Source organism: Rutidosis leptorrhynchoides, chromosome 8 (assembly GCF_046630445.1).
Source record: "Rutidosis leptorrhynchoides isolate AG116_Rl617_1_P2 chromosome 8, CSIRO_AGI_Rlap_v1, whole genome shotgun sequence".
Lineage (NCBI taxonomy): Eukaryota > Viridiplantae > Streptophyta > Magnoliopsida > Asterales > Asteraceae > Rutidosis > Rutidosis leptorrhynchoides.
The window spans coordinates 156542274-156565972 of NC_092340.1; the positions used below are offsets into that span (position 1 = coordinate 156542274).

Genomic DNA, 23699 nt, shown 5'->3' on the forward strand with positions numbered 1-23699 from the left:
AATAACGCCATCACCATTAAAATAGGTCTAAGGATAATAAAATATACACATATAAAATTAATTTGTCTTAATTTGCGTGCATGATTTGAATTTGCCATTTCCGTGTATTCCTTTGTCAGTACAAGGGTAGAAACATACACAATAATATAGTAGCACGTTTCCTATTGAAATAAGTACATAAATAAAGTTGATGGTCCCATACTCCAATCTATATCTATATTACCAGTTTAATTTGTATGGTTTTCACCTCTTTCGTACCTCATAAATCTTATCAATTTCGATTCCACGTTTAATTGACTACGTTCTCTACTCGTACCTTAAAATCATTAAATTGGGTATCATTGATTATAGACTATATAATCGCAAGGCCGAACAAAACAACATTAACAAGATTCTTTTTTTCCCTTTCTTCATCTTAAGATTCTTTATTCTTTTCTTATCTGAATCATTTTTTTTTTATAATAATTGTTCAAAAACAAAACCAAAAAGCTAGACCAATGGCATTTATAGATTTGTTTGTCGTAGCACTGATTCCGGTTCTCAAAACACTTCTTATCACAGCGGTCGGTCTACTTCTAGCTGTAAACCGTGTCAATATATTGGGCGATGCTGCTCGACATCATCTCAACAACGTAAGACAAAATCGACATTCATATTAATCTTAGGTCAGAAATTCAGTTACTAAATTGAGTAATTGTGTTTGTTGAACAGGTTGTGTTCTATGTCTTCATTCCAGCACTTGTTGGCGGTAGCCTAGCAGATACTGTCACTGCCTCCAGCATAGTTTCTCTGTGAGTCAAATTAATTCCGATATTTGGTTCACCTAAAAAAAGATACTAAAAAAATGGTTCAAGCTAAAATTGTTTTACTTGTTAGTAGTATTATTTATTTAGAAACGGCCGGGTTATCTACCTTTCATTTGATAAAATAAATGATTAATCACTAAATGCTTTAATTAAAATATGAAAGATTCTAACCCGATAATTATTCTAAACTAGTACGGATCCGGCCCGCGCGATGCAGGCGGGGGCTTTCGGCTTGTGTATTCATATTTTAACGTAGTTGTTGTGTATTTACAGAGGGTCTTAAGCGCCGTTTTAGATCTCGTTGTCTTAAGCGTTTTTAAAAAGTGTTCGTTTCGAAGGTAGTTAGTTTCCTTTTGTTCAAAAAAAATTTCGAGTGTAACGGTGCTGTCGGAAAAATTTAACTTGCGGCGAACAGAAAGATACGGGCTGTCGTTGTGTTAAGCGTTTATTAAAAAGTGTCTGTTTCGCGTATAATTAGTCTCGTTGGGTTCGTGAGACTTTCTCGAGTTGAACGGTAGTCTCGAAAAAATTTAACTCGCACCGAGCGAGAAGATACGGTCCGTTATAAATTCGGGGGAATTAGTTTCTTTTATTTTAATAAAATTATATGTTTACACTTTTTACCCCTGAAAAAGTGTAAACTTGAGAGTTTGTTGTGTAAATTGAGCCGAAATTGAGGGACCTATTGTAGTGTGAACGCAAACGCAAAACTACAACCGGAAATAATTAAAACTACACATTTGACCATGTGTTTTAGTATATAAGGGTTAAAAACTACACATTTGACCATGTGTTTTAGTATATAAGGGTTAATAATTAATAATTAATGAATACTTTGAATAATGTAAATTTACGTATTAACCTTTCCCTTTTATGTGAATAAATAAAATATTATACTCTTGATATGTATTCTAGATACTTTAAGGATGATATTAAAGGTTAACGAAGGGTTTCAGGATGTTATTAAGGTTAAAGAAGGGTTTTAAAAGGGAAATGAAGGGTTTTAAAAGGGAAATGAAGGTGCTGAGTGGTTACAATACAAGAGTATTTCAACTATGAATAATTGGACAAATATATTCTTGTCCTTAAACGCGTTGAATGCTGAACTATTCACTAGTCGTTAAAATCATTACATTCGGCTGTAATCAAACATAACCTAACTTTAAACTGGCAACATATACCTAGTTTAGTTTTTGATTAACAGAGAAATGATATGTATTAATAGTTGCAACATTTAAACATCAGACCATATGCTGTTATAAATAAGTATACAATAATTAAGATCCAAAACCGAATGCAATTTTACACCTAACATTAGGCATATTTGTGTACTAGCTGTATTAGTACATCTTCCATCCCCTTAATTAATATGATCACAGTTTCTGTTAATTCAGCAATGAACAAATTGTGTTTAATTAGTCCTATTGGTTTTATAACCAATCAATTGTTTGAATGTAGATGGTTCATGCCAGTGAACATCCTTCTCACATTTATAATTGGTTCAGCACTTGGATGGGTGCTTGTTAAAATCACCAGAACCCCAGAACACTTGCATGGTCTCGTAATTGGCTCATGTGCTGCGGGTTCTCTTATATTCGTTTCGATTTACGTAACATAATAAAAAACTTTTATTCCATTTAAAGTTCAAGGCTCTTACATATGTTTAAGGAAATTGTAATTTATGGCTCTGTAGGAAACCTTGGGAACTTGCTTTTGATTATTGTTCCCGCAGTTTGTGAAGAAAGTAACAGTCCTTTCGGTGACACTTTAACTTGTTCAACAAACGGGCAGGGTTTAGTTTCGCTCTCTATGGCGGTAAATGTCTACATGTTTATTTTTTGCTTCGAAGTTTTCTAATACTTTGAATTACCAACAAAGGTGAATCTAAGTGATAGTGTCCAATGACACCACTACTTTTGATTTTTTTTTATAGAGAATATCATTCTAATTGTATAGGACACCACTAAATTTAACAATCGGACCCCATTTGTTTTTAAAATTTATAGTTTTTTGGAGGTAAACAACTGAGAAATATAATATAACTAGACTGCTTAAGAATCCATTGAGTTTTGATCCTAGATTCACGACTGATTCTTTGAAACGGTCGTACAAAGCATTGTATGATTATATACTATGTAATGACAAAAGCAGATACAAAATGAGTTTCTTCTGGGTGTTTTAGATTGGTTCTGTTTATATATGGACATATGTCTACAACATCATACGGGCGTACGGGGACGTGAGTGGCAAAGATATTGCAAAAGTGTCAACTATTAGCATTGACTGTTCGGGTAAAACATTGGATATGTTCAATGAGAATTACACAGAGGCGTTGATTCAATCTCGTCGCTCGAGTTTCGAAGATTGTGAAGTTCCTGATGATGAAAGTGCACAAGTGGATGAATCTAACATCCCATTTGAAGATGATGAAAGGAAAAAGGTAACACATTATGAAACTACATCTATATTCTAGTTTTATATACTGTCCTCTTCTTATGAAACGATGATTTTCAATAGGTGACCGTGTTAATGAAGATGAGACAACACTTTGATACCTTTGTTGACAAAATCAACCTCAAGATGTGGTTAACACCCTCCACAATTGCCACGGTATGATCTTGTGATTATTTTTGTATTTTTAGTTAAATTTGTTTTCATATACGAATGTTTTTTGTTAGATCGTTGGGCTTCTGATAGGAGTGATCTCTCCGATTAGAAAACTAATGATAGGTGATAATGCTCCCCTTCGTGTTATCGACAGTTCTGCAAATCTTCTTGGGTACACATAAATCATTTTATACTATTAAGTAAACTTAATTATTACGTACATCAAGTTTTAGTTATTTTAGTTATTCATTTATCCAATTGATCAAACTAACAGTCAGGCAACAGTTCCAGCCATGACATTGATAGTGGGAGCTAATCTTTTAAATGGTATTTGGATCAAACTAATGTCTTTTTTATTTCATTTTTTCTAACGAAAGCCCTTAGGGCTATCGTTAGCGTGCTTAAATGAGATGTACATAGCAGAATTTGTGACTTTTATGTGATGGTTATATATTCTACAGTTTTTTTATGCACGCTAACGAAAACACTAAGGGTTTTCATAGAAAATCCTTTTTTAATAAACTCTTTAGAGACTAACATTATTTGCCAACTATTATTCATTTTTTGTAGGTCTAAAGAGATCAGATGTAGGGTTGTGGCTCATTGTTGGGATTTTAGTAGTTCGTTATGTCGCTTTACCAATTCTTGGAATTGGCATTGTGAAAGCCGCGCATCATATTGGATTTGTGGGATCTGATCCACTGTATCAGTTTGTTCTTATGATCCAATACTCACTTCCACCTGCTATGGCTATTGGTATGATTACATATGTTTTAAGTACAAGAAAAGCGTACAATTATATATCTTAGAAAAGGTTTAACTTACGATATTGGCAGGTACGATAACACAATTGTTTGAGGTTGGCGAAAGTGAGTGTTCTGTTATCATGCTATGGACTTATGTTGTGGCAGCAGTGTCTCTCACGTTGTGGACGACCCTTTTCATGTGGCTAGTCTCTTAAGTGTCCAATGTGGACGAAATTGCATCATACGTATAGCTTCTACTTTGTTTTGCATAAATAAATGTGTATTGTGTGAAGCGATGAAGTTATATAAACCTATTCAATATTATAGCAATCCACTTCTGTATTCACTTTCACCAGATAGTTTTAAGGTTGTAAAATCAGTATTCAGTATAAATACATTAGAACATAGGTACATTTACATAAATTTAACCACAGATTTTTTTTTTTTTTTTTTTTTTTTTTTTTTTTTTTTTTTATCTTTCAGTTGTAAACATGGTTGCCAATTGATATTGCTCTATTTATACACGTTTTATCTCGCGGTATCTCCCTCATTTCATTTGGTTTTGAGGATCATTGGGCCCGAAATTTGTTTATTTGTGCAAAAGTGTCGGTTCAAGGCTTAAAGCTCAAATTGGTGTAAAATTGACCAAAACCTAGCCTATTTAGTGAACCAAAGTGCAGGGCATGATCCAAAGTGGAAAGGGATTGCAAAATGGGCAATTCCAAGTGAAAAATGGAGATTTTGGAAGTGCAGTTCAATGGTGCGGCGCACCAGACTCAAAATGCGGCGCACCTTAACACTAAAAAGTCAAATTTCAAATTCAGAACTTGAAGATCAAAATCTCAGTTATAAGGTGCGGCGCACCTGCCTTGTGGAGCGGCGCACCTCCTCGCATGTCATAAGGTGCGGCGCACCTGCTATAGGTGCGGCGCACCTCGCTGTTTTTAGGCAGAATTTTTTTGGCAACACTAAAAGAATGAGATAGGGTTTCAAAGGGGGAGAGCTGCAGTTTTTAGCACGATTTTTCATCATCAAGCCCTAATTTCATCATCAAGAAGGAGATTAAGGCTAATTTGGAAGATCAAGCAAAAGCTCAAGCGAGATCTATCTAGTTTTGTCATTTGGGTTGTAATCTCCACCTTTATTTCTCTAGTTTTGATTTGAATACTTGTAATAGATTAATATGATATTTATTTGTGTTTCAATGCTTATGATTAGTGTAATCTTAGTCATGCTTGGCTAATCTGATTGTGTTTGTTTATCTATGAATCTCTAGTGTAAGGATTTGCCCAAAATTTATTGATTGAAAGTTGTTTGAATGAAATACATGAGCAAGTGTTATTGTGTTAGCTATGATATCCATTGCTATGCATTGTTTTAGGCTTTACTTTGATTACATAGATTATGTAGCTCTCTTAGTGATTTGAGAAGTGAATCAATTTGTGCTTCAGCACTTTAAGTGATCTAGACAACTAAATTGGGAATTTCAAGTGATTGTGTTCTTAGTTTCTGTTGGTTTTCAATTGGCCTTTGGTCAACATAGTTGGGTTTGAGTATCTTAAGTGATTTTGATAGCTGAAGGGTTTTAAGTGATTTCAAGCCAAGCATAATATCAATAACCGCTCATACTTAACTTGATCTTAGAATACAATGCTTATGTGAGTTTGCAAAGTGTAATTTGATTAAGGTTTGATAGTAATGCTAAACATTTAATAGTTCAACAACTAATGCGATAGCAAATTAGGCAAAATGGGACAACCCAAGCATAGAGAGGATTAGGTAAGTGAACACTACTTAGTTAATTGATTTAGATCTCAATATTTAGATACTTGCTACTTGTTGCTAGTTTTAATTATTAAGTTTAAGTTTGTTTACTTGTGAGTGTTTTAGTTGTTAATTAAAATCAATCAAAACCCCCCAATCAAACAACCCTAAGACGATTAATAGTTTCAATTATTCGACTTACACCGCTCTCTTGGAACGAACTTGAAACGAATATTTGCGTAAAAGTTCTATAATAACCGGGTCTTAAATGCTCGTTAATTGTGTGTGCTTATTTGTAGTGTTTGAATCTTGTATAAATTTGAGGGTAATTGATGTATTGTTCCACACACATCACACTTTCTTGGCGCTGCTGCCGGGGAGCGGTTAGCTAGTTGAGTTTTTGATTTAAGCTTTTAATTGTTCGATCCTTTTGTAAGGATTTATCCTTGCAAAAATTACTTTTCTTGTTTTTATATATTATTTGTGTTTCGAAAAACCGTTTGTGTTTGTGTTGTGATTGAAGGGTAGGTACTTTGGTGTATGAAAAGGAGATCCCAAAAAGATCAAGAGTTTATATATCCATTTTCTGATCCGGAGAAGCACGTTCACGGGTTTATATACGTATGAAGAAAGGGTATTAAAAAGAAATTTCGAAGCTTTGCCATTTTGTTTAGAAAAGATGAGTGGAAACGCCAACAACCTCCTCCCGAGGGTAATCCATTTGGTCATGCTATTCCAATCAACCCACTACCGATTAATCAAGAACAACAAGATGATCCAAATGACACGCAGATGTGGAATGCTAGGTTGGTTGCACCTACGTTGGTGCCTCCGGCTGTTACAAAACCACCAATTGGAGCCGATAATTGGAAGATCGAGGGAAACTTCTTCACAATGATCAAAGATATGTTCTTTCATGGGTTAATAGAAGACAATCCTTTCGAGCACATTTAACAATTTAACAACATTTGTGATATCTATAAGAACAAGGATGTTACCGATGATGCTTTTAAGTTAAGCGCATTCCCATTTACCCATCAAGGAGATGCGAAAGTATGGTTAAGGAACTTACCCTCCAATTCGATTAGGACTTTTCAAGATTTAACAAATGCTTTTATCAATCACTTCTTCCCACCATCAAAGGCGAAACGGCTTAGAATGGAAATTAATGGGTTCACTCAACAGAATGATGAGTCTTTGTATGATGCGTGGATACGGTTCAAGAAGATGTTACGAGCTTGTCCACCTCATGGTTTGACTAAGAAAGAGTACATCAACACATTCTACTGGGGCACTAATGCTTTGACAAGACAAACTCATGATGCGTCCGCGGGTGGAGTGTTTATGTACAAATCATCGAATGCAGCCGAAACTTTGCTAGAGGATATCTCGGTTAACACATACGAATGGGATCCTTCACCTCGAGATTTGTCTAGAAAAAGTGTAGCACAAGTAGAGAGTGATAATGGGCAAGTCACACTTGCAAGCTTGAACAATCAATTTCAAATGTATGGGAAAGAGTTGAAAAAGCTACAATAATCGATAGTTGCAATGCAAGTAGGTTGTCAAAGGTGCGAAGGACCACATCTCACCGAGAATTGTCCCCAAATTAATCAATGCAACCATATTGATTAGGATGACATTCCCATATGTCAACTATGTGAGTAATCAAAATTATCAAAGGAGCGGTTCATAAAATCAAGGCTACTACAACCCTAACCAAAAGCAAGTCTCATTCAACAATCAAACTAATACACCACTCAGATTTACAAACCAAAACCAAAACCAAAGTTACAACCCAAACTATAACCAAAACCGAAACAACAACTTCCAATACCAAAACCAACAACCTTACGACAATGAACCTTATAACAACCAACCCAATCCAAATTATCAAAACAACCAAGGTTATAATCAACCACAAAATAACCAAGGTTACAATCAACAACCTCAACAAAACACTCAACAATCCAAACCTTCCAAAAGTTTAGAGGAGATGATGCAAAATTATATCAAGAAGGTGGAGACAACCGAAGCTTTTCTAACAAAAGAGAATGAGTTCTTGAAGCAACAAATACGAAACCAACAAGCCTCATTCCAAAATGTTGAGAGCTCCATTGGAAGACTTTCAAACCAAGTCGCCGAAAGACTGCAAGGAACTTTACCTTCAAATACTCAAGTCAACCCAAATAACAATTACAACAACAACTGGAACAACCAACAATCTCAACAACACCAAAAAAAAAAAACTAAAGCCACAATAACACAAGAGTCATACCTATCGAGAGCAACACTACCAACCAAAACAACAACCAAGCAAGTTTATAAAATCTCAATAATAATTATGCTCAAGTGAGTTTGATTGCTTCAATTGAAGAGGAGGATCAAACCGAATGCCCTCATGTTTTTGCATTTGATGTTGAAGAGGAAAATCTTGATTGGGATGGATCATTGGAAATCGATACGATGGATTTTGGAGTATTTAAGTTTTCAGAAGATTCGGAAGTGGCAAAGTTTATCCTGTATCAAGTGAAAAGCGTCATGTCAATCGAGGCTACCGAGTCGACATGCAAGAAATTAGAGGGTGATTTTGAGAAAATCAAATTGGGAAATGTTGAAAAAGAGTCGAAAGTAGAAAAGGTCTTAAATGCAAAGGAGCAAAGGAATGAGGTCGAGGTTCTTGCTACATCAACAAAGGAAAAACATGAGACATTGGTTCCATTTCTTCAACCATTACCTCCTACACATCTAAAAGATGTGGATTGTAAGTCAACCCTAACCGAGTATGAAAACATCTATGTTAAACTCCCCTTAGCGGAGGTGCTAGAGAATATGCCCAATTATGGGAAATTTTTGAAAGCACTTATGGCCAAAAAGGGAGAAGTTGAGCAAGCATCCACCGCTTTCTTAAAAAAAGGTGTGTGATGAGATTTTAAAGAAGTGTAACCTACCACCAAAAATGGGTGATCCCGGGCCCTTCCTAATCCCATACAATGTAAACGGGTCGGAAATGTTCACATCCTTAGCCGACTCGGGGGCTAGTATTAATTTTATACCCTATTCTATTTACCAAAGACTAGGTTTAGGTGACCTTTCACCCACTAAAATGAGAGTAAAGTTAATTGACCAATCCATTAGTTCTAGTGTGGGATTGCCGAAGACCTAATAGTGAAAGTAGGGGACATGGAATTTCCAATTGATTTTGTCATTGTCGATATTAAGGAAGACCCGGTTATACCCCTTGTTTTGGGAAGGCCATTTTTGGCAACCGCTCGTTCTTTCTTTGATTTTAGAACCGAAAATTAACTCTTAGGGACAAAGGCAAATGCATGATAATTCGTAGAAAACCTGTTAAATCATCACCAATGCCCTTGACCACACCACAAGTTGTTGCTAGTGTGCAATGCACTACAAGCACAACTCAAGTTGGTTCACCAACTAGATGTGGTGAAAAGTTGACCAAAGCACCTTTATTTAAACCAAATGACCAAAATGATATAAATAACAAGTCCATGATAAAATTGTATGGGCGGGTACATCGGGCATCATCCATTAAGGATGAACACTTGAGAAAACGCATAGTTTTAAACTTGTCAAAACATGAAAAAATCAAACTTAAGAAGTTAATTAATGAAGCTAAAGTAACAAACAATTGGTTATTGTTATTGGTTGATGATGGTTGTCAAGGTGGTGATTCCCTTAGTCTAGTGGGAGGGGAGGTTTACCACCCCGGTGTTAGTTGAAGCCTTAATTGGAAGGGAGTCGCGTGATAGACTCTTAAAACACTTTTCACAAACATGTACATAGTATCATTTAGTTTCATTTCATATAGGTTGTATGATATTATCCTTTCATAGTTGTGTTTGCATTTAGATAGCATTTCATGCATTTGGGTAAACATAAAAGACCAAAAATAGCTTGTTTAGTTGAACTTATGATGAAAATGACTAAGTATTGGGTTGAATATTGACAAAATTGAGTTGGAAAAATCACCAGTTATAAGGTGTGGCGCACCTACTGCCAGGTGCGGTGCACTATTTGCCTAAAAATTGTAAAAAAACAAAGTCAGTCAGCCCAACCAGTTTCTCATACAGCAAGGTGCGGCGCACCACCATATAAGTGCGGCGCACTTGGTCCCTGAATGTTAAGGTGCGGCGCACCATCCACAAGTGCGGCGCACCTACCTGATTTAAAACCGGGTTTTTTTTCACTTTCTTGACTCATTTTCAAAAACCCACTTCAATTATTCTACTCTAAAACTGACCAACACTCACATACATTGAACCCTAGCATCATTCTAGCATCTTTTGTGAAGATTTCTTGTACTTTTAATATCCAATAACATGGGAAAGGTAAGATTCATGCTACATTATATCGTTCTTGCACATTTTTGCATGATTTCTACCATGTTCATGTTTTCTCTTGTCTTTGAATTTATGCACAATTGATGATGTTATTACTAAATTAGTGATGGATTCTTGTTGTTGCTATGTTTTCTAACATGATTTGCATGATTAATTTCACAAATTTGCAACTTGAATTTTTAGGGTTCATCCCAATTTTGGGGGTTTTCGAATGTGAGCTTTAATTGAGATTATATTGATGCAATTGGTCATTATATGCTTGTATAACATGTCTCGATAAAAAAGAATCCAACTTTCATGCTTGTATGCGGTTAATTTGAAATTAGGGTTCTTGATTCTTTGACTTTGACTAAGTTTGACCAATTGGGGTAGTTTCATGATAAAAGTTTGTTTGTTTGAAACTGAAATTGATATAGTATGACTAATTGTTACACTTGCATGCTTATTCCTAGTCTTATACTTGTCTTGACTGTGACGACCCGGAAATTTCCGACCAAATTTGAACTTAATCTTTATATGTTTTGACACGATAAGAAAAGTCTGTTATGTTGAGTCACAAAATTTTGAACTATTTTCATGTATGCAATTACCCTTCGACTGCTCTCGATGATTCAAGAACCATTACTTGTAAATAGATACATGTATATTTAAATATGTGAATATATGATAGTAATTAGAAATATAATTTGAAATATTATATGTTATTGTTATTAAAATTAATTATGTAAAATAAAATAAAGAAATAGGATATTATAATAATAATTATTTAAAAGATATCTAAATATAAATAAAGTATATTAAGTATATATTTTGTAATTGCGAATCTATTTAGTAAACAACGGTAACGCTCAAGTGTCATTCGATTGATAGTGAACGAGTTAAAAAGAAACTTATGTAATTTTAAAATAAACGGTGATACGAAAATGAGTTATATAAGTTATAGGCTTATTAAAAATATATTTAGGATCTAATTATTTAATTTTAACATTTTTTATATTTTACCCATAAATGAGAGGGACAGTTGATGTAATTTTTATTTATTAAATTTAGGATCGAATTTTATACCATAATGACAAAAATAAATAAATGGATTTAATTTTAAAATATGGGATTTTTCTGAAATTAAATTTTACGTTAACTGTTTAGCAATGAACCACAATATAGCATTCCGTGATATTCTGTCAGTAGGAAAGAACAAGAAGGTGGTTGCATAATTGTTAAATACTGTTTCTTTCGATTCATTCAAATTGTATTATTAAAGTAGATAATAATAATTATTATTATATTAATATTATTAATTATTAATTACGGAGTATTAGACTTATATGTTACTCCATCATATTTACATACATCTGCATATGGAAGAGATAGATTTTTGATCAACCCACCACTTTGCCTTCTCCTCCTCTTCTTGAACCGGCAGTCTACAACAACCACAGTCGACCACCACACCACCTTCTTCGTACGAACCACCATCATGGCAAACAACCAGAGTTCACCACCTTAACCTACCATCACCATGGAAACAATACGATTGCTACCAAACTCCATAGCCACCACCATCGATTTATCTCCGTCGCAACCGTCATCACCTTTTCATCTTCAAACACTAACAACTCTTGTTTCTTGTTCCTTGCTTCCTATTGTTGTGAGCAACTACAACAAAACACCACAACCACCACCGCTGTAACAACAACGAACCACCACCTCCACTTCAAACCACCGCCACCTTTTCCATCACCATGTCAACCCCACCTTTGACAACCACTTACTGTAAACCAAACCCACTGAAAGGACCCTGTAACACCCCGTTTTCCCCGTATATGATTTATAGGTGTATAGTGTACGTACGATAGGCATACGAAGGGTTTGGGACATGTTCGGGTGTTAAAGTTTTGTGTATGAGACAAGGGGTCAGATCACGCCTTGTGTAGCGGCGCGATAAAGGAGGTCGCGGCGCGGCAAACAACTGAAATCTGGATCAGAAGTTGGACAAAAAGGGATCCCAGAACCAGTCAAATGTCGCGGCGCGACATCTTAGGCCGCGGCGCGACATACTGGGCAAACTGGTGCCGGATTCTTGTAAATTTAAATGAAGTTCAAGGGCATTTTGGTCTTTTCACATTTGAGGCAGATTTGAGGCTTTAACCTCATCCACCCATTTCATTTCTCATTTTAATTTCCCATTTCTTTTCATTTTTCCTCTCAAACTCAAACACCCATTTGATTTCAAAAGGATTTTTGGAAAGGAAGGATCGGGAGTTGATCCTTGGCGTAGTTGACAAGTGTGTTCTCCTCGTTCCTAGCTACACGGTGATACTAGTGGTAAGCTCTAACTCCAAAGTTCGTTTTTGTGTTCTTCATTCAAGTTTAGGGCTTTTGATTGTATGATTCATAGATAGAACCCATTTAGTTGTTAATTAGAGATTAACACCAATATTCGGATTTATTGTTGTTATTGGCGGGTTTTGGGTTTGGTGTGCAAGTTTATGCTTGTAAGACTTGCAAATGGGTGTAATCACTAGTATTTAGTGATTATTGAGGTGTTGGAAGAAATTAGGGTTCTTTTGGTTGACTAATTTTGACTAGAGTCAAAATTAGGGTTTCGGTGATAATTATGACCCGATTGTGAATTAATAAGGTTTATAAACTTAAAATGGATTAAGTTGAAGTATTAAACCGAGTTAAATGTGTTTTGGTGTCAAGACTTGTAAACGGTGAGATTTTGACTTAATGGGTCAAAATTAGGGTTTTGGTGTCAAAATGGGTGAGACATGTGTTTAACACTTGTGTTTGGGTTTACTTGGCATATTAGGACCATTTTCACCCGTGTTAGTAATTATTGGTTAGTTTGGGCGCGGTTTGTACTTGGAATTACATTTGGGTCGAATTTGCACTAAGTGTCAAATTGGGTTGGTTTGTAAATCCAATCTAAGTGTGTTGTTGAATTTGTGATAATGGAATAGGTACTTTCCATTGACGAGTTGCGGATTACTTGGTTGCATTCATCAAGGCTTAAGGTGAGTGTTAATATCCTATATGCATATGTATGTGTAGGATGGGTGCGGGTCGGGTGAAGTGGTTCTCGGTTATAGAGCTCACTTCACATATAGGTGGATTGATGGACTTGTGTGTAGGTCCAATTGGCACGGTTGTGCGTTTTGGTTGACCATCTTTGACGAGGTGCACACCTTGCGTGTACTCTATCACATGGGCGTGTGATGTGGATTATATAACCCCAATGTCGAAGGGTTAATATTGTGAGTGGAATAATTATGCGTGAACGTATATAATGTATTCATTTGTGTGGTATGAATGTGGAAGTGTTGCGGTGTTCAAGACACCACATTCTAGGTAACGAGTAGTATTGTCGCGGTGCTTAAGACACTACTCCTTGTGTAATTGACTTGTGGGATTGTCGCGGTGTTTAAGACACCACAATGTCGTGAGAGTGGAAGTGTCGCGGTGTTCAAGACACCACTCATTGTATTGAATGAAGTGTGGGTTCGTCGCGGTGTTTAAGATGCCACATTGTTGTAAGGGTGAGTTAGTCGCGGTGTTTAAGACATCACCCGGGGGACTAGTGATTACGCGGTGTATAAGTAACACTAGTGGATGTTATGAACTCCAACGGACTTACATGTACCGTTCTCTTGTACGATTGGTTAACCATGGTTATTGTGTTGTAAGCGTAAGCAAATTATGTTATTCGAGAGATATATACATATATATACATATATATTGTATACATATAATGTTGTATTGTCGTGTTGTAGCTAACCCTCCGGGTGTAGCTTATTGGCATTGTTCACATCGTTGTTGGCAAACTTATATTTTGTTGATGTATCTTAAGCTCATTGCTTAGTGATCTTACGGTATGCTTAGACTAGCTTGCCTTTATGCTTGGATGCTCCGGTATGCGGTATTTGATATTTTGTGGCGTGTCCATTTTATGCATATATATGTATGTAGTATATTCTCACTCACTAAGCGTTAGCTTACCCTCTCGTTGTTGATATTTTTATAGGTTCGCATGCTTGGCGGCTCGGGTAAGCTTGGGGATTAGAGATCTCGGCTAGGTTGCTTTAGAAGATCTTGCTTTTGGACTCGATTAGGATTTGGGTAGCGTAGTCCCAAATCACCATGCTCGGTTTGGTGTAAACGTAACTAGTCGGGTCATAATGATTATAACCGGTTTACGATTTAATTAATGAACCATTGTATTAAGGAGTTTAAATCATTAATGTATGTTTTAAGTTCGATGAACTTACCTTGATAACAAATACGTTTTGGAATATGTGTAACGGGACCTAAAGTATTATTTAACGCGTATTAAAAGGAAAAATTTTTATGGGCCGGTTTTAATACGGGTTGGGTTGTTTCAAGTGGTATCAGAGCATGGTCTAAGGGATTTAGGTGACTTGAGATAGGTGCCTAGACTTAGACTTTTGTGTGTGCTTAATTTGTTGCGGGACTTGTAGGAGTACGGGTCGGAATAGGTTATAGTTAGTGCCTTGTTTGTAGGTGGACTAACGTTTATATTAGTAATGCGGATATTATTAATATATTATTGTGTTGTGATAATAATTCTTGTGGGTGCTTATATCGCGTAGAATTTGCGTTGTGTTGGTTTATATCATCGAGCGAAGCGGTCGTTGTACTAACGAGTCGATACGGCGTGTGTGCGTAATAAGGACTTGCAAACCTTATTACGGGTGCAAATCGTGTCAAACAAGTGATGTACGATGGGTGTTGAGCAAGATGGGGCGGTGTTGTGCGTATGGTGTTATACGTTCGTGGACTAATCATTTTGCATTCTTTAGAATGGCGACGCGAAACGAGATCGAGACGAATGACGAAGAGTTTAATACTAGAGTTGCGGCCGCCGTTGCGGAGCAAATGAGTGCGTTGGATGAAAGAATGGATAGGAGGTATTCCGAATTTCGGGGTAGTAGTGAAATGGAGCGTTGTCTTAAGGGCTTCATGAGGACTATACCCCCGATGTACGATGGAAAACCGGATCCTTTGGTAAGCACAACTTGGATCTCGGATGTCGAAGGGTGTTTTCGTACTATTGAATGCCCTCCTGAGAAGAGGACAAGACTCGCTACTAGTTTGTTGCGGGATAGGGCAAAGGATTGGTTGGATGGTAAGATTGATCTTATCGGTGGTGAACCGTTTATGGCGTTATCGTAGGACGGGTTTAAGAAGGAATTCTTTGAGGAATTCCGAACTTCAGCCGATTTATCGGAAATGCGTAATGAGTTGCGAAATTTGCAACAGGGTTCTATGGATTTGAATACTCTCAAGACGACCTTTATGGCGAAGGCTCATTTTTGCCCAGAGTATTTGGGGAATGATAATTTGTTGATGCAAGATTTCTATCGAACCTTGAATGATGACTTGAAGAATAAGATTAGCCGGGGTTACGCGAAATCGTTTACGGAATTATTCGCCGTGGCTAGAGGTTTCGATTCGTATTCACGATCAAAGATTGGTGAACCTTCAAGTGAGAGAAGGGTTGTTTCGTATGGTGCTCCTAGTAAGAGGACTAAGGGTCCGAGTGTGAGCATGGGTGGTACGCGGACGAGTATAACGGATTCTAGTGCATACCATTTCATAATATATCTAACTATAATTGACTTAATAATAATCTTGATGAACTCAACGACTCGAATGCAACATCTTTTGAAATATGTCATGAATGACTTCAAGTAATATCTTTAAAATGAGTAAATGCACAGCGGAAGATTTCTTTCATACCTGAGAATAAACATGCTTTAAAGTGTCAACCAAAAGGTTGGTGAGTTCATTAGGTTAACATAAATAATCATTTCATAATTTTAATAGACCACAAGATTTCATGTTTCCATTTCTCATAAACATACGTCCCATGTATAGAGACAAAAATATCATTCATATGGATTGAACACCTGGTAATCGACATTCACAATATGCATATAAGAATATCCCCATCATTCCGGGATCCTCCTTCGGACATGATATAAATTTCGAAGTACTAAAGCATCCGGTACTTTAGATGGGGCTTGTTGGGCCCGATAGATCTATCTTTAGAGTTCGCGTCAATTAGGGTGTCTGTTCCCTAATTCTTAGATTACCAGACTTAATAAAAAGGGGCATATTCGATTTCGATCATTCAACCATATAATGTAGTTTCGATTACTTGTGTCTATTCCGTAAAACATTTATAAAAGCGCATGCATTCTCAGTCCCAAAAATATATATTGCAAAAGCATTTAAAAGGGGAGTAATGAAACCCACCTAATGTATTTTGTAGTAAAAATACATATGACTATATCGAACAACTGAACAATGCAGGGTTGGCCTCGGATTCACGAACCTATAACATTTGTATATTTATTAATACACATATTCGTAATCGAATAAGTTTATATATTAATTATTAGAGATTTAATTGTTATTTTTATTAGATTTTTCATTAATAACCTTATTAGTTATATTTATTAATATTTATTTAAAAGTATTAATATAGTTATGTTATGTGTAGTAAATATAGTTTTTATATAACTAATAGTTATTTGATAACATAATGTTGATAATAATAATAATAAATAAAAGTTGTTTTATTTTACAATTATAATAATAATAGTTATTATGATAATATAATAATATTGATAATATAAAAGTAATAATATTATTGTCAAAATAATAATAATGATGGTAATAATAATAATTTTGATAAAATGATAATTTCCCTAATAATGATAATAATAACAGTATAAATGATACTATTAATATAAATGATAGTTTTTAATAAAAATGATACTAATAATAATATTAATGATATTATTACTCATAATTTTAATAATGCTAATAATAGTAATCATAACAATAATAATAATAATTTTAATAATAATAATAATAATAACAATTATAATAATAATAATAATAATAATAATAATAATAATAATAATAATAATAATTGTATTTATACCTAAATAAAAAAATTACGCGTTTTATTGACATTCCCATATCAGTTTTAGGGTTATCAGAAGTCGTTTGCAGAGAGAAGAAAGGATCATCATCGTTCCTTCCACCAACAATCACCTTCATCATCTATCAATCAATTGATCAAATGACAGCCATCGATGATTCATCATCGGTATCGTTCATTCGTTCTCAACAAACCCAATCGTCATCGAACAATCAATCGACATTCATCATCATAAATCACGGATCATTTAAGCAGTAATCTTCGGTGAGCAGCAGGTCATCAATTCATTATTATCATCATCAATCGTAAGTCCCATTAATCAATCGATCAAACAGCAGTTATCAATGTTTAGTAGATTATCGACTTATCGTTGACAATCTTCATTATCATCGTTAATCGTCCTCCTTCTCCAATCGATTAAGTATTCGATTCATCCATTAATTCAGGTAGAAATCGATTCACTCATAATCTTATTAATGTTTTTAATTCGTTTATAATTTCTGTAAACCTATTTGGTAAAGAAATAGTAGCGATTAATGATGTTCTTGATGGTTTGGTGATAGTAATAAACAAATGATGAGAGTTAGGGGTGTTCGAAGGGTGAGCCAAACTCGAAACAGAGCAGCAGTAATTTTAGAACCCAAGTAATGACAGTAGGTGTTTGTTTGTTATATTGAAATAGAAACGATATTAGTATTTACATAATCGAATGGGTTTGCTCAATTTGGACAGTAGTATATAACAGGCCTTCGATTGTTTCTTGATTATGGTGATTTGTATTACGTTTTGATCAAACATGAATCATGAATTAACAAAAGAAAATTTATAATCACAAAAGGGAGTAGCAGCTACCTGATTAGGTGATGGTTAGGTTAGTTGGACAGAACTGAGAACAGGAGCAATAGTGACCGAACTGCAGTAGTTTTCGTGGGTTTTAGATGGTGGTTGTTGACTGAATTTAGACAGAGGTAATGATGCAGCTATTTTGTAGTTTAAATAGAAATAAGAACGAACAAAGATGAAGATGGTAAATCGTGGTGGGTGTTAGAGGTTTAACGTGGTGCCCGTTGGTAATATTGGATTGGGTTTTGGGTTTAGGTTGTTGATCCTATGAAATAGAACCAATAGTAGTAACGACAAAATCATGGTGTTCGGGTCGGGATCTATTTAATGATAATGGTTGTGGAGTTGGTGAGGGTTTGAACTAGTGATCGTATCAGGAAATAAACAGGTTCTTGTGTGGCATTTTGTTGGTTCTTGTGTTTGAAAAAGAATCAAGTAATATCCAATTCTGTTTAATAATTGAAAAATAATTGATTTGATCATTGCAGGTACAGCAGCAGGAGTTAAACGGTAGGTTTGTGCATTGTCTTGAGATGGTTGAAAGGGGAAAAGAATCAGAAGTGCAGCAGTTTAGTGATCCAAGTTTGTGATGATTTTCGAATGAAATCTGTGAGCAGAAGCATGAGTAACAGCAGCAGTATTTGTGGTGGTTTAATGAAGTTAACGAATGTGATGATCAAAGGTGATGTGGTTTGGCTTTTGGATGCTAGCCGAATACAACACAATTACAGTAGCTTGTTCGAGACAGAAGTAAACAGAAAATAATTGTTAATCATGGTGGGGTTGTGGTGGTTTCAAGCATAACCGCAGCAGTCTTGAACAGTATAATGATGATGGTTGTTATCGGTTATCAACAGAGTCCAAATGTATTTGTAAAAAAAATTTGATGATGGTTCATGATTGATTGTTTATGAATATGGTAAAGATCGTTTATTTAGTATGTGTAGTAAATGTATATTCATATATATATAGATTATATATATCTATGATGGATGATGGATAACAGAAAGGTGGATTACAAGACACAAAAATCTTGAAAGTCAGATTATGATGCATTACTTTAAGTATTTAAATTAGAGAAAGGAATAGGGAGAGTAACAACTTGTATCGATGGATCCATTAAAGAAATAATTATTGAGATACAAAGATGAGAATATGTTTTTGGTTTGGTCACATGCAAATAACTAACTACATTAAGACAACAATAAAGGTACATTATGTGAATTATTTGTTGGATCAATCGTCAACATGTGATTAGTCATTAGGTGAGAAGTATGTATTAGTAATTAATTAATATACCGTTTTCTATCTTTATGCATCAATTTAAACGGAGTACTACTTTTGCTATTATATATATATCATCCATCATTCCTAAAAAAAAAAGGTATTATAATTATCATGTATATATAACATAGAAAAACAAACTAACATTGATGTCTAACAAAATAATTCATATAGTTATCACTTAATATTAATACACACATATTTATTTATAATTAATTATTCGTGAATCGTCGGAAGTGGTCGAAGGGTATTTGCATAAAGGAATCAGTTCAAAATTATTGAGAGATAACTTTACAGACTTTGCTTATCTTGTCGAAATCATATAAAGATTAAGTTTAAATTTGGTCGGAAATTACCGGGTCATCACAGTACCTACCCGTTAAAGAAATTTCATCCCGAAATTTGAGTGAGGTCGTCATGGCTAACAATAAATATGTTTTCCTGACGAATATGAGCTGATAAATAGAGTTTATCATTATTGAATAATACAGATAAAAATAATTTGATTATTCGAAGAGTACGAATGAAACTATTATGAGAGAGGTCCCAAACGGCATCGTCCACTTTCGCCCAAAAACTTGCCCAAATTTTTAGCCGTTAGTAAAATAAAAAAAAAAAAAATTCCAACGGCTATCCCAACGGTCACTTTTACACTATAAAAACACCAACCATATACTTCATTTTATACACTCAACATATATTTCTTTTATATTTCCACCTTTCTCAAAATCAAAATCAAACACTCCCAAACTGCAAAATGTTAACACTTCCCCCAATGATTGTTTCATTCGATGTTCATTACGGAGGTGATTTCCGTAATCAAATGAAGGAATATAAGTGGCGCGACAGTATTTCGTTTGAAGATATCGACATTCGTGATGTTGGTTTACAAGACTTGCTATCCTTTCTGAAGGAAAAAGTTCCGTGTGAATTCACGTCTGTGTTCTTTTATAAAGACGATTATGATGCGGATTGTAGGGCAAGTTTTCTGTGTACCGATGATCAATGGTACTTTATAAAAGATACCATTGAAGATCGCGGTAAACGCATTTCTTTGTATGCGGATCTTGAAGATGAAGAGACGTTGGGTTATCGTTACCTCGATGAATCAGCTGAAGCAGTAGTTGAGGCATCAAGAGAGTTACCGATGTCTCCAGAGTACCTCACGGATGGTGAAATGACTGGTGAACGCTACTTTACAGATGACAATTAATGACGACGAGTAGTTTGATTGTAATCTTTTAATTTTTAATTGTCGTGATGTTTTAATTTTTAATTATTGTAATTTCAGTGTTGTTGTCGAGTTTTATATCTTCCTTTAAGTTTCGGAGCTCTTTGTCTTTTTAATCTCCTCTCGATCTCTAGTAAAACCAGTAATGGTCTAGAATTTGTAAGTATGGAGTTTCGAATGAATTTAATGTTATAATCAAGAAAGAACATAATAGCACGATTTGATTCGTCAAATTACCAGAATCATTGAGAATAGAGCTATCAAGAATATACTTTCTTGATATGTTCAGAAGTTAATTAGAATGAAAGAGTTATGTAACATGACACATGATGGTGGTATGATCTACTCTGAACCATCATGTCCCATTAGAACTCAGCATGACTTACTGGAATATAATCACGTTGATCAAGTGTCATTATATTATACTAACTCATGCATCAGTTCGCAACATTACTTCAATAACATTCATATTTTAAGCTCGAAAGTTTACAGAATATAGAAACTAACAGTTTCTATATGATGTAACACTGATAGCACGAAGAGATAAATGATTTCAGATAGTATTAGTTATGAAAATTATATTCAGAAATATCGAGGATATTTATAATGAAAGATATGATGATATCTTGAAATTTCTAATATCGATGGATGATGAAGAAGATTTATCCGTAAAGGTTTAGATTCGGAAGCAAGGTATTCGCTAAAGATTTCACCAGAAACAGAATCATTTGGATTCTTTGAAGTCAAACTTATTCTTTGCGATTTGTCCACGTCGTTCTTCATAGTTTCGCATAATCTGCTTTTCGGTACTAAATTTTCTATTGAATGTTTCCAATATAATGATACACAGGAAGCACGAAGAGGTATATAATTTCGGACGAGAATATTTATGAAAATATCCTCAGAAATATCGAAGATATTGATGATGATATTTTGGAATTTCTAAGTTCGATGGTTGATGGAGAAAGATTTTTCGTAAGATTTTAACATGACTTCGGAGCAAGATATTCTCTAAAGATTTTAACGGATCTAGATTTATCTGGGTTCTATGAATTTAGGGTATGTTACTTGTATTTCTTCTTGGTTTCCTTTATGGTTAGCTCAATCCGCTTTCCAGTTCCAACTTTTCTGAGCTTTTCCAACATACTAATCTTTATCATCAAACTTTCGATGATTATGGTTGTTTACAGTTATCTACAGTTTCTGCTGCTTCATTCAGCTTTTTCAACATTCATAGTATTGATTTGTGACTGAGTGCTTTTCAGAATTTCAGAATGAGAGATCATAATTCTAAGAGATAAATGTCATATATATAACTGTTGATGTAGATATGCTGTGAGTTTTCAAAGTACTGATTGCTGATTCCCGGTAATTGTTATGGCAGTTCTCGTTATAAGATGGGGATGAGTATATGATAGAGTTTCAATGAATAAATATAATGATTTATCAGAGAGATTTAAGCCAAAAAGCAATGAGGTTGCTGGTACGTCTGCTGGTAATATGGTGGAATATAAAAGAATTCTCCGGTATCAAAAAGGGTAATTGTATATATCAGGATTATAGTAAGGCTACTTCGAATGAAAAGTCGAAGTTGACTTGCTGGGGCTGTGACAAAATTGGCTACCTTGAAAAGGGATCGCAAAGTTATTTTTGCTAATAAATGCCAAAGGATTTGACGCGGCTACGTGTTAAACTTTTACTCAGTTGCCGAGAGTTTCTCAGGTGCATAACTATATGCATAAATCTTTCCTTCTGTTAATGAAGTGTGGTTGATTCATCCTATCGATTGAGGTGTTTTCAAGAATCATAAAAGGTTTGAACGCAGATAGTAATCGTCAAGGTACAAATGAGGTTTAAGATGAAATCAAGTGGCAAACTCGAAGAAATGTTTAGTTTCATATGTTATAATCAATATTTTAATTCATTTTTAATTGTCTAATGATATTAGTCCACAGTCGATAGTCCACAGTTGACAGTAAAATAACTCATATTCATATATAATTTAACATGTAATATTCGAATTAATTAATACGTGTCGTGACCCGTATACGTCTCAGACTCGATCACAACTCAAACTATATATATTATTGTAGAATCAACCTCAGCCCTGTATAGAGAACTCGTTCATTACTGCATATAGAGTGTCTATGTCGATTCCAAATAATATATATAGATGCGTCGATATGATATGTCAAAATCTTGTATACGTGTCCCGATATTTAAAGTGCGTAAAATAAATAACAGATATTAAATAACGATAAATAAAGTGCGTAAAGTAAATAACAGAAATTAAATAACAATAAATAAAATTGCGAGAATTAAATTGCGATAAAATAAATTGCGATAAATAAAATGTAATATGGAATTAACAGTTAGCTCGGAACAGTTAGCTAGGATTTTGTTAGCGTGGATTCTTAACAAAATTTCATATTGTTAATTAGTCTGTTTCTAATCAATTTTTATTGTGTCCATTTTTTTTCTTCATTATGCCACTTGTTGGATTCTGATATGTCAAAATCCTAATATGAAATTGAATTTGAATGAAAATAGTTATTCTTTGGTGAACGGATACATATATCGGTGGATGTAAGTAGGATAGTATATGACTGTTGAAACAGATTCGAAGAACGTATAATGTAACTTATTAATGTGAAATTTAAATATTCCTCGAGTATTACCTACCCGTTAAAATATTTTCACCATTAATAGTTTGTACAAGAGAATTTTTAATTACAATCTTTATGAAAACATATATACATATATATTTTCTTCAGATGTATTCATGGATTTAATGAGTTAATATGATATTAAACTCATTTGCTTTTTGGTTGGAACTAGAATAAATAATCTCTAAAACTTTAGAGAATACATATTCGCCATGTCGAACGAAGATAAATGAGGTAGAACGATACGTAGAATGAAGATCATACTCAAAGTACAGATGATGATATTGAAGCATGGATTGTTGATGGTACTGGTGCTGTTATTGATGGTACTGTTGGTGTGTTGCTGAAGCTGGTACATTTTGCACCATATTCTCCGAATTGATTATTCGAGCGCGAAGTTCGTTGACTCATT

At 34.6% G+C, this 23699-nt stretch overlaps 1 protein-coding gene and 1 non-coding gene across 3 annotated transcripts; one reads left to right on the plus strand and one right to left on the minus strand.

The window, feature by feature from the left end:
• The first annotated feature begins 275 nt into the window (after positions 1 to 275).
• On the plus strand, positions 276 to 5312 carry LOC139864927 (protein PIN-LIKES 3-like). 2 transcript variants are annotated; one of them, XR_011764537.1, is made up of 11 exons: positions 276 to 632; positions 712 to 791; positions 2265 to 2389; positions 2500 to 2621; positions 2989 to 3246; positions 3324 to 3416; positions 3485 to 3585; positions 3688 to 3740; positions 3984 to 4169; positions 4250 to 4526; positions 4643 to 5312. XR_011764537.1 is itself a non-coding variant. In XM_071853492.1 (10 exons), the coding sequence occupies exons 1-10, from the start codon at positions 498 to 500 to the stop codon at positions 4372 to 4374; spliced, it is 1278 nt and encodes a 425-aa protein (XP_071709593.1). In that variant the 5' UTR covers positions 276 to 497; the 3' UTR covers positions 4375 to 4588. The 2 variants fall into 2 exon arrangements, 1 of the variants encoding a protein (XP_071709593.1); XM_071853492.1 differs by lacking the exon at positions 4643 to 5312 and having other exon boundaries at positions 4250 to 4588.
• A 1760-nt stretch (positions 5313 to 7072) lies between these two features.
• LOC139865258 (small nucleolar RNA R71) lies at positions 7073 to 7179 on the minus strand. The gene has a single exon (XR_011764779.1). It is a non-coding gene; the product is annotated as a small nucleolar RNA R71 (small nucleolar RNA).
• Between the last annotated feature and the right edge of the window lie 16520 nt (positions 7180 to 23699).